At 42.6% G+C, this 12,500-nt stretch overlaps 2 protein-coding genes across 2 annotated transcripts in view; one reads left to right on the forward strand and one right to left on the reverse strand.

The window, feature by feature from the left end:
• The window catches only part of LOC307008737 (leptin receptor overlapping transcript-like 1), a 6,552-nt gene extending 6,403 nt beyond the window's left edge, over positions 1-149 (reverse strand). The window contains exon 1 of the mRNA XM_079631851.1: positions 12-149. The gene's annotated coding sequence lies outside the window, so the exon portion shown is untranslated. The remainder of the gene's footprint in view (positions 1-11) is intronic.
• LOC307008736 (F-box/LRR-repeat protein 12) overlaps positions 129-12,500 on the forward strand; it is a 16,844-nt gene continuing 4,472 nt past the window's right edge. The window contains exons 1-2 of the mRNA XM_079631850.1: positions 129-276; positions 596-671. Coding sequence (XP_079487976.1) covers positions 131-276; positions 596-671 — 222 coding nt within the window. The 5' untranslated portion in view covers positions 129-130. The remainder of the gene's footprint in view (positions 277-595; positions 672-12,500) is intronic.

The following is a 12,500-nucleotide window of genomic DNA, read 5'->3' on the forward strand; positions in this document are numbered from 1 at the left end:
CATCTTGTCACCGATTGATCAGCAACAGCTCTCAAACAGCGTATTATAACATAAATATGACAATGCTGAAGAATTCATAATTATTGGAAAACATTGAACGACCACATCGGAAACAGCGTGTCGCCGGTAAATGTGTCCGTCAGTGTGTCGCGGGCGAGGAAGGTTCCGCACTGAAATGGACGCGGTGAGATGCTACACTCTGGACTTTTTTCCTGAAAACATTTTAATTGATATTTTATCTTATTTAAGTGTGCGAGAACTCGTGCGCAACTCCAGGTACAATATCGCGTCATGTCATACAATAACTGTGTTAGTTACACGTGAGTGCAGTTCGGTCGGTGACAGTGTTTTGTTTTGTTTATCGCATATAATGTTTTATATAATTAATTTATTGTAATGATGATGATGTATAAACATCAGTTAGCAGTGCTTTACTGTAACTACTGTGAGAGATCCGCTCGTTTCTGTCACATAGTAGACGGCGATCAGACACCGGAAGTCATCAAACACAAACAAACAAAAGCGTGTGATGTTTTCATGTGAGTGTATGAATATGAATGTGTGTGTGTGTGTGTGTGTGTGTGTGTGTGTATAGAGTGTGCAGGCGCTGGAAACAGCTGGTGAAGGACCAGAGACTGTGGAGAGCTGTCGATCTGTCCACATGGAAAAGAGTGAGAGTTTCAATATCTTTATGTTTTTGTATAAAGACATTTATGTGTTTTTGATGTGCTGTACTTTAGTTCAGGAGTTTCAGACTGGAGTGGGCCCGAGGAAAACTACATGTATAAACAATCATATTAAAATGAATAAATAAATTGGATTAACATGCTTATTAATAAAACACACACACTAATTATCTCTCCCTTTCTCTCTCACACACACACACACACACTAATTCTCTCTGTCTCTCTGTCACACACACACACACACTAACTCTCTCACAAACACACACTAACACTCACTCACAAACACACACGCTTTCTCTCTCTCACATACACACACACGCCTTCTCTCTCTCTCACACACACACACACACACACTAACTCTCTCTCACAAACACACACTAACACTCACAAACACACACTAACTCTCTCTCACAAACACACACTAACACTCACTCACAAACACACACGCTTTCTCTCTCTCACAAACACACACTAACACTCACTCACACACACACACACACTAACTCTCTCTCACAAACACACACTAACACTCACTCACAAACACACACACACACACTAACTGTCTCTCACAAACACACACACACACACACACACTTTCTCTCTCACACACACACACACTTTCTCTCTCACACACAAGCTCTCTCACACACACACACTCACACACTAACACTAACACTCACTCACATACACACACACACTAACTCTCTCACACACACACACACACACACACTTTCTCTCTCACACACACACACACTTTCTCTCTCACACACAAGCTCTCTCACACACACACTCACACACTAAAACAAATCAATCAAAAAACACATGCACATGTAACACATATAAATCCATAACTTGGATTAAATGTAAATGAATAATGCGTGTAACAGTAGTACCGGTAGTGTGCGCTACTATTAAACTGGGGTCTACGTGATTGAAAACTCCTGCTATAGTGCAATAACTCTTGTTTGTTCATTCCTCTCGTGAACAAGCATGACAGACAAGGTCATAAGAAACCATAAAATGCAAAGAAAAGAAATATACATTTTACTTTATTTATAAATTATACATTTCCCTTGTTTAACTCTCTGGTGTTCCTCTTATTTCCTGGTAGATAATATTCACTTCTAATAAATATAATGCATCATTATTTCTAGAATAGAATGGTTGAGTGTTTCAGACATCATTACTTACTTTTTTAGGGCCCAAGCCTTGAAAAGGCGAAGGCCCTATTGTTATTATTAGGGCCCAAGCCTTGAAAAGGCGAAGGCCCTATTGTTTTCCTCCGGATTATTCTTCTCTATTATTATTATTATATTACTACCTTTTGGGCACTTTTGGGGGCCTTAACGTGCTCAAAAACTCTTGAAACTTTGCACAAATGTCAGAACCCGCGGCCATTAGAGCCGGACTGAAGCTGGTACCCGGGCGTGGCAGGGGGGCTCGACAGCGCCCCCTGGAGCGCGGTCCGAAAACTTGGTCCATAAATCAAACACGCTTGCGTGTAATAATATGAAACTCGGTACACTTATAGATCTCATCGGTTCATATATCCTTCGTGCTCTGACTTTTTACCCCAGCCCAACAGGAAGTCGGCTATTTGGCGTAGTTTAAAAAACACATGCAATGGAATTTAAAGTACTCCTCCTAGACGATTCAACCAATCACCACGAAACTCGGTGTGCATGAAGTCAAGACATGGAGGATGATAAATTGCGAGGGGATTTTTGATATCTCGAACGGTTTGGCCGTGGCGAGGAAACGAATTTATGGCGAATATTGGAAACAGGAAGTGTGTTATAACATCCTCATACATTAATTGATCTTGATGAAACTTCAGCAGTGTGTTCGTTGTAAGAGGCCGATCACATGGATGTGACTATTGTGAGTCAAAGTTATAGCGCCACCAACTGGCAGCAGGAAGTGTGTCACTTTCAAAATGCTTTGAATTCACCCTCTTATTTTTACCCGATTTGCTTCAAACTTTATGTGTATAATGTAAACACACGGCAGATGTAGACCTGTGAAAGAATTATTGATATCTTAAATACTGTTGCCATGGCAACGCTTTAAACTTTTATATTCTTTTTGGGTGCATTTGAGGCTCTTAACATGCTTCAAATTGCATGAAACTCAACATGCATATCAGATTTATTAGGTACTAGGCATGTGTGAAGTTTCAGAAACGGGCGTGGTAAGGGGCTCAGTAGCGCCACCTTTAGTCAAAAATAGGGTATTAGTTTTACCTACAGTAACAAAAATCGGTATTTATATTTATCTCCCCGAGCCGGACAACTTTCTAATTTACAGTCATTAGCTCCGACCAACAGGAAGTCAGATATTTTGGTTTGAATGTGATTTGATGGGAATTTTGCCAGTCTCTCTCAGTGTCTGTGTGTGTGAGAGAGGAGGGGGGCTTTATTTTAACCCTTTCTCTGCTGTGTGGGACTTCTCGGGCACTTTTGGGGCCCTTAACGTGCTCGAAAACTCTTGAAACTTTGCACACAGGTCAGAACCTGCGGCCATCAGGGCCGGGCTGAAGCTGGTACCCGGGCGTGGCAGGGGGGCTCAACAGCGCCCCCTTTAACGGGGTCCGAGAACTTGGTCCCTATATCAAACTGAATATTGCATGAATTAGTATGAAACTCGGTACACATATAAATCTCATCGGGCCGAACAACTTTCGTGCTCTAAGTTTTACGCCAGCCCGACAGGAAGTCGGCTATTATGGGTTGTATGAAAATGCATGCCCCTGGAATTTGATATACTCGTCCAAGAAAAATTATCCTATCGCCACCAAACTCGGTCAGCATGAAGTCAAGACATTGAGGACGGTAAATTGCGGACGGATTTTTGATATCTCGAACGGTTTGGCCGTGGCGAGGAAACGAAGTTATGGCGAGAAAAGAAAAACACAATGTGTTATAACGTCTTCATACATTTATTGATCTTGATGAAACTTCAGCAGTGTGTTTGTTGTAAGAGGGCGATCACATGGATGTGACTATTGTGAGTCAAAGTTATAGCGCCACCAACTGGCAGCAGGAAGTGTGTTACTTTCAAGATACTTTTGACTAAAGTGGGTGGGTTATTTTTACCTACAGTCACAAAACTCGGTATGTAAATTGTGCTTATCGATCCGGACAACTTTCTCATTTACAGTCATTAACTCCGACCAACAGGAAGTCAGATATTTTGGTTTGAATGTGGTTTTGTCTCTCTCTGACAGAGTTCCCCCTGCCATTCTCTGTGTGTGTGTGTGTGTGTGTGTGTGTGTGTGTGTGTGTGGGGAGGGAGGGAGGGCACACACACAGACAGCCCCCCCCCCTTTTCTGTGTGTGTTTGGAGGGGAGCAGAAAGACTCACACTGATGCAAGCTCTAAAGCAGACTTCTTCTCGACAGTCAAAGCGGGGTTACGTTATTGCCCGTCGTGCACAGGAACCCGAAAGGCAACGGGGTGGCGGCTTTTTATATATATATATATATATATATATATATATATATATATATATAAATAAATATAGCTGCAAGCAGCGATGGAGGGCCCAAGCCGGTGGCAGCGCCAGCCCGGTGCCTTTAGTGTAACTAAAGGCACCAGGGTGGCGGTGCCACCGGCTTGGGCCCGTAATCGCTGCTTGCAGCTATATTTATTATTATTATTATTATTATTATTAGGGCCCGAGCACCGATGGTGCGAGGACACTATTGGAATTGCTCTGTTTATTATTATTATTATTATTATTATTATTATTATTATTATTTTCCGCATTTAATCGCATTTTTGAGGGCCTAAACATGCACGAAAACTCACGAAAATTTGCACACGCGTCAGAACTGGCGAAAATTGACATCTGATATGCGTTTCAGAATTGGGCAGGGGAAAATGGCTCGATAGCGCCACCTATAAAGGTTCAACGGAGTGCGCCTCCCGCTACGTTTCACGTACGTGTACGAAATTCGGTACATACATGTAATGACCCAATACCTACAAAAAAGTCTCTTGGAGCATAGCCTTAAACACAACAGGAAGTCAGCCATTTTGAACTTCCTCTCTGATTTTTGTGCAGTTTTTGCCATTTTCAGGCCTCGTACTTTAACGAACTCCTCCTACAGTTTTAATCTGATCATCTTCAAATTTGGTGAGTGTAATCTTAAGGCCTTTGCGACGTTAAATTGCGAAGATCTAGAGTTTTCGTCGAAGGGCGTGTCCTCGGCGGCCTGACAAATTTTGATGTTTCGCCATGAAACAGGAAGTTGCTGTAACTAAGGCAAACAATGTCCAATCTGCCCCAAACTTCACACGTTTGATAAGCGTTCTGTCCTGAACACATGACCATGCTCAAATTCAGTTACAGTCATAGCGCCACCTGCTGGCAACAGGAAGTGACATGTTTAACACCGTTTTGGACTCCTAATTAACATATACAAAATTGCCAGCAAGTGCTAAACATGTTAACACCATACTAGAAACATGCTAAAACATGCTAGCAAACATTAGCTAAGTGCTAAAGCATGCTATTACTGCAATTAAATAGGAATTTGCTGTAAACTTCACACGTTTGATAAGAGTTCTGTCCTGAACACATTTACATGAGAATATTAAGTTATAGTAATAGCGCCACCTATTGGCAACAGGAAGTGACATGTTTAACACTGTGATGCTGTACTAGCAACATATTAAATAAACCATTGAGTTATAAACATGTTAGAAACATGTTAAAACATGCTAGCAATTCTTAGCTAAGTGCTAAAGCATGCTAATGCAATGAAACAGGAAGTTGTTGTTACTCAAGTAGGCAATGTCCAATCTGCCCCAAACTTCACAGGTTTGATAAGAGTCCTGCCCTGAACACATCTACATGAGAATAATCAGTTAGAGTAATAGCGCCACCTGCTGGCAACAGGAAGTGTCATGTTTAACACCATTTTGGACTCCTAATAAAATATAAAAAATTGCCAGCAAGTGCTGAACATGTTAACAACACACGGGAACCATGCTAAAACATGCTAACAAACATTAGCTAAGTGCTAAAGCATGCTATTCCTGCAATTAAATAGGAATTTGCTGTCAGGCATTGAATGTTCAATTTGCCCCAATTTCACACGTTTGATAAGAGTTCTGCCCTGAACACATCTACATGACACTTTTCAGTTATAGTAATAGCGCCACCTACTGGCAACAGGAAGTGACATGGTTAACACTGTGATGCAGTACTAGCAACATATTAAATATGCCATTGAGTAATAAACATGTTAGAAACCTGTTAAAACATGCTAGCAATTCTTAGCTAAGTGCTAAAGCATGCTAATGCAATGAAACGGGAAGTTATTGTTACTGAAGAAGACAATGTCCAATCTGCCCCAAACTTCACATGTTTGATAAGAGTCCTGCCCTGAACACATCTACATGACAATTTTAAGTTAAAGTAATAGCGCCACCTACTGTCGACAGGAAGTGACACGTTTTAAACTGTGATGCATTGCTAGCGACATATTTAATATGCCATTGAGTTCTAAACATGCTAGAAACATGCTAAAACATGCTAGCAACACTTATCTGAGTGATAACGCATGCTATTATACCCATGATAAAGGACATTTTTGTAACTGACTTTGACATACTACTCCTATTTTTACCTACTTAAATGCACATTGCCCACCGTGCTCTGTCTTCCTAAAGCCACTGGTTGGCGGTGGCACGGGTGCGAGGGCCCTTTCATCGCTGCTTGCAGCTTTAATTATTAGGGCCCAAGCCTTGAAAAGGCGAAGGCCCTATTGTTTTCCAAAGGATTATTATTATTATTATTATATTACTACCTTTTGGGCACTTTTGGGGGCCTTAACGTGCTCAAAAACTCTTGAAACTTTGCACAAATGTCAGAACCCGCGGCCATTAGAGGCGCACTGAAGCTGGTACCCGGGCGTGGCAGGGGGGCTCGACAGCGCCCCCTGGAACGCGGTCCGAAAACTTGGTCCATAAATCAAACACGCTTGCGTGTAATAATATGAAACTCGGTACACTTATAGATCTCATCGGTTCATATATCCTTCGTGCTCTGACTTTTTACCCCAGCCCAACAGGAAGTCGGCTATTTGGCGTAGTTTAAAAAACACATGCAATGGAATTTAAAATACTCCTCCTAGACGATTCAACCAATCACCACGAAACTCGGTGTGCATGAAGTCAAGACATGGAGGATGAAAAATTGCGAGGGGATTTTTGATATCTCGAACGGTTTGGCCGTGGCGAGGAAACGAATTTATGGCGAATATTGGAAACAGGAAGTGTGTTATAACATTCTCATACATTAATTGATCTTGATGAAACTTCAGCAGTGTGTTCGTTGTAAGAGGCCGATCACATGGATGTGACTATTGTGAGTCAAAGTTATAGCGCCACCAACTGGCAGCAGGAAGTGTGTCACTTTCAAAATGCTTTGAATTCACCCTCTTATTTTTACCCGATTTGCTTCAAACTTTATGTGTATAATGTAAACACACGGCAGATGTAGACCTGTGAAAGAATTATTGATATCTTAAATACTGTTGCCATGGCAACGCTTTAAACTGTTATATTCTTTTTGGGTGCATTTGAGGCTCTTAACATGCTTCAAATTGCATGAAACTCAACATGCATATCAGATTTATTAGGTACTAGGTATGTGTGAAGTTTCAGAAACGGGCGCGGTGGAGGGGCTCAGTAGCGCCACCTTTAGTCAAAAATGGGGTATTAGTTTTACCTACAGTAACAAAAATCGGTATCTATATTTATCTCCCCGAGCCGGACAACTTTCTAATTTACAGTCATTAGCTCCGACCAACAGGAAGTCAGATATTTTGGTTTGAATGTGATTTGATGGGAATTTTGCCAGTCTCTCTCAGTGTCTGTGTGTGTGAGAGAGGAGGGGGGCTTTATTTTAACCCTTTCTCTGCTGTGTGGGACTTCTCGGGCACTTTTGGGGCCCTTAACGTGCTCGAAAACTCTTGAAACTTTGCACACAGGTCAGAACCTGCGGCCATCAGGGCTGGGCTGAAGCTGGTACCCGGGCGTGGCAGGGGAGCTCAACAGCGCCCCCTTGAACGTGGTCCGAAAAACTTGGTCCATATATCAAACACGTTTGCATGTAATAATATGAAACTCGGTACACATATAGATTTAATCGGGCCGAACAACTTTCGTGCTCTAAGTTTTACGCCAGTCCAACAGGAAGTCGGCTATTATGGGCTGTATGAAAATGCATGCCCCTGGAATTTGATATACTCGTCCAAGAAAAATTATCCTATCGCCACCAAACTCGGTCAGCATGAAGTCAAGACATTGAGGACGGTAAATTGCGGACGGATTTTTGATATCTCGAACGGTTTGGCCGTGGCGAGGAAACGAAGTTATGGCGAGAAAAGAAAAACACAATGTGTTATAACGTCTTCATACATTTATTGATCTTGATGAAACTTCAGCAGTGTGTTTGTTGTAAGAGGGCAATCACATGGATGTGACTATTGTGAGTCAAAGTTATAGCGCCACCAACTGGCAGCAGGAAGTGTGTTACTTTCAAGATACTTTTGACTAAAGTGGGTGGGTTATTTTTACCTACAGTCACAAAACTCGGTATGTAAATTGTGCTTATCGATCCGGACAACTTTCTCATTTACAGTCATTAGCTCCGACCAACAGGAAGTCAGATATTTTGGTTTGAATGTGGTTTTGTCTCTCTCTGACAGAGTTCCCCCTGCCATTCTCTGTGTGTGTGTGTGTGTGTGTGTGTGTGTGTGTGTGTGTGGGGAGGGAGGGAGGGCACACACACAGACAGCCCCCCCCCTTTTCTGTGTGTGTTTGGAGGGGAGCAGAAAGACTCACACTGATGCAAGCTCTAAAGCAGACTTCTTCTCGACAGTCAAAGCGGGGTTACGTTATTGCCCGTCGTGCACAGGAACCCGAAAGGCAACGGGGTGGCGGCTTTTTATATATATATATATATATATATATATATATATATATATATAAATAAATATAGCTGCAAGCAGCGATGGAGGGCCCAAGCCGGTGGCAGCGCCAGCCCGGTGCCTTTAGTGTAACTAAAGGCACCAGGGTGGCGGTGCCACCGGCTTGGGCCCGTAATCGCTGCTTGCAGCTATATTTAGGGCCCAAGCCTTGAAAAGGCGAAGGCCCTATTGTTTTTCTTCGGATTATTATTTATTATTCTTCTTCTTTATTATTATTATTATTATTTTACTACCTTTTGGGCACTTTTGGGGGCCTTAACGTGCTCAAAAACTCTTGAAACTTTGCACAAATGTCAGAACCCGCGGCCATTAGAGCCGGACTGAAGCTGGGACCCGGGCGTGGCAGGGGGGCTCGGCAGCGCCCCCTGGAATGGGATTCAAAAGCATGTCCATATATCAAACACGCTTGCATGTAATAATATGAAACTCGGTACACATATAGATCTCATCGGGCCGAACAACTTTCGTGCTCTAAGTTTTACGCCAGTCCAACAGGAAGTCGGCTATTATGGGCTGTATGGAAACGCATGTTCTGGCATTTGAAACACTTCTCCCAGAGAATTCATCCGATGACCACGAAACTCGGTGTGCATGAAGTCAAGACATGGAGGATGCTAAATTGCGGACGGATTTTTGATATCTCGAACGGTTTGGCCGTGGCGAGGAAACGAATTTATGATTAAAAAAGGATGCATAAAGTGTGTTATAACTTAGTTATAGTTTTACCTACAGTTACAAAACTCAGCGTGTGTTTTGATCTTATCAAGCCGAACAACTTTCTAATTTACAGTCATTAGCTCCGACCAACAGAAAGTCAGATATTGTGGTTTGAATGTGAATTGTGTCTCTCTCTGTCTCTCTGGCATTCTGTGTGTGTGTGTCTGTCTGTGTGGGGTGGGGAGGGGAGGGGGGGATCTGTGTATGTGTGTGTGTGTGAGGAGGGGGGCTAGTTTAGTTTAACCCTTTCTCTGCTGTGTGCAAAATCTCGGGCACTTTTGGGGCCCTTAACGTGCTCGAAAACTCTTGAAATTTTGCACATAGGTCAGAACCCGCGGCTGAAGCTGGTACCCGGGCGTGGCAGGGGGGCTCGACAGCGCCCCCTGGAATGGGATTCAAACACTTGTCCGTATATCAAACACGCTTGCATGTAATAATATGAAACTCGGTACACATTTAGATCTCATCGGGCCGAACAACTTTCGTGCTCTAAGTTTTACGCCAGCCCAACAGGAAGTCGGCTATTGTGGGTGGTATGAAAACGCATGCCCCTGGAATTTGAAACACTCTTTCTAGAAAATTCATCCAATCGCAACCAAACTCGGTCAGCATGACGTCAAGACATTGAGGATACTAAATTGCTGACGGATTTTTGATATCTCGAACAGTTTGGCCGTGGCGAGGAAACGAAATTATGGCGAGAAAAGAGAAACACGATGTGTTATAACGTCTTCATACATTAATTGATCTTGATGAAACTTCAGTAGCGTGTTTGTTGTAAGAGAGCGATCACATGGATGTAACTAATGTGAGTCAAAGTTATAGCGCCACCAACTGGCAGCAGGAAGTGTGTTACTTTTGACAAAAGTGGGGGGGTTAGTTTTACCTACAGTCACAAAACTTGGTATGTATATTGTGCACATCGAGCCGGACAACTTTCTGATTTACAGTCATTAGCTCCGACCAACAGGGAGTCAGATATTTTGGTTTGAATGTGGTTTTGTCTCTCTCTGCCTCTGTCTGACAGAGTTCCCCCAGCCATTCTGTGTGTGAAACATTTCACACAGAAACATTTGGTTTAATAAAATCGAGTGATACATAGGGCTATATTGCCCTCTCGACAGTCAAAGCGGGTTACGTTATTGCCCGTCGTGCACAGGAACCCGAAAGGCAACGGGGTGGCGGCTTATATATATATATATATATACATATATATATATATATATATATATATTTATTATTATTTTTCTTACGACTATTCGGGCACTTTTGGGTCTCTTAACGTGCTCAAAAACTCTTGAAACTTTGCACAAATGTCAGAAACCGCGGCCATTAGAGCCGGACTGAAGCTGGTACCCGGGCGTGGCAGGGGGGCTCGACAGCGCCCCCTGGAACACGGTCCGAAAACTTGGTCCATAAATCAAACACGCTTGCGTGTAATAATATGAAACTCGGTACACTTATAGATCTCATCGGTTCATATATCCTTCGTGCTCTGACTTTTTACCCCAGCCCAACAGGAAGTCGGCTATTTGGCGTAGTTTAAAAAACACATGCAATGGAATTTAAAATACTCCTCCTAGAAAATTCAACCAATCACCACGAAACTCGGTGTGCATGAAGTCAAGACATTGAGGATGAAAAATTGCCAGGGGATTTTTGATATCTCGAACGGTTTGGCCGTGGCGAGGAAACGAATTTATGGCGAATATTGGAAACAGGAAGTGTGTTATAACATCCTCATACATTAATTGATCTGGATGAAACTTCAGCAGTGTGTTCGCTGTAAGAGGCCGATCACATGGATGTGACTATTGTGAGTCAAAGTTATAGCGCCACCAACTGGCAGCAGGAAGTGTGTCACTTTCAAAATGCTTTAAAATCACCCTCTTATTTTTACCCGATTTGCTTCAAACTTTATGTGTCTAATGTAAACACACGGCAGATGTAGACCTGTGAAAGGATTATTGATATCTTAAATACTGTTGCCATGGGAACGCAGCAAATTTTAATATTCTTTTTTAAAGTTTTTGAGACTCTTAGCATGCTTGAAATTGCATGAAACTCGACAGACACTTTACATTTATTGCCTAGTACACTTGTGCAAAGTTTCAGAAACGGGCGTGGTAAGGGGCTCAGTAGCGCCACCTTTAGTCAAAAATGGGGTATTAGTTTTACCTACAGTAACAAAAATCGGTATTTATATTTATCTCCCCGAGCCGGACAACTTTCTAATTTACAGTCATTAGCTCCGACCAACAGGAAGTCAGATATTTTGGTTTGAATGTGATTTGATGGGAATTTTGCCAGTCTCTCTCAGTGTCTGTGTGTGTGAGAGAGGAGGGGGGCTTTATTTTAACCCTTTCTCTGCTGTGTGGGACTTCTCGGGCACTTTTGGGGCCCTTAACGTGCTCGAAAACTCTTGAAACTTTGCACACAGGTCAGAACCTGCGGCCATCAGGGCCGGGCTGAAGCTAGTACCCGGGCGTGGCAGGGGGGCTCAACAGCGCCCCCTTTAACGGGGTCCGAAAACTTGGTCCATATATCAAACTGAATATTGCATGAATTAGTATGAAACTCGGTACACATATAGATCTCATCGGGCCGAACAACTTTCGTGCTCTAAGTTTTACGCCAGCCCAACAGGAAGTCGGCTATTATGGGTTGTATGAAAACGCACGCCCCTGGAATTTTATATACTCCTCCAAGAAATTTAATTTGATCTTCACCAAACTCGGTCAGCATGAAGTCAAGACATTGAGGACGCTAAATTGCGGACGGATTTTTGATATCTCGAACGGTTTGGCCGTGGCGAGGAAACGAAGTTATGGCGAGAAAAGAAAAACACAATGTGTTATAACGTCTTCATACATTTATTGATCTTGATGAAACTTCAGCAGTGTGTTTGTTGTAAGAGGGCGATCACATGGATGTGACTATTGTGAGTCAAAGTTATAGCGCCACCAACTGGCAGCAGGAAGTGTGTTACTTTCAAGATACTTTTGACTAAAGTGGGGGGGTTATTTTTACCTACAGTCACAAAACTCGGTCTGTATATTATGCTTATCGATCCGGACAACTTTCTCTTTTACAGT

The sequence above is a fragment of the Phoxinus phoxinus genome (assembly GCF_949152265.1).
Source record: "Phoxinus phoxinus genome assembly, chromosome: 12".
NCBI lineage: Eukaryota > Metazoa > Chordata > Actinopteri > Cypriniformes > Leuciscidae > Phoxinus > Phoxinus phoxinus.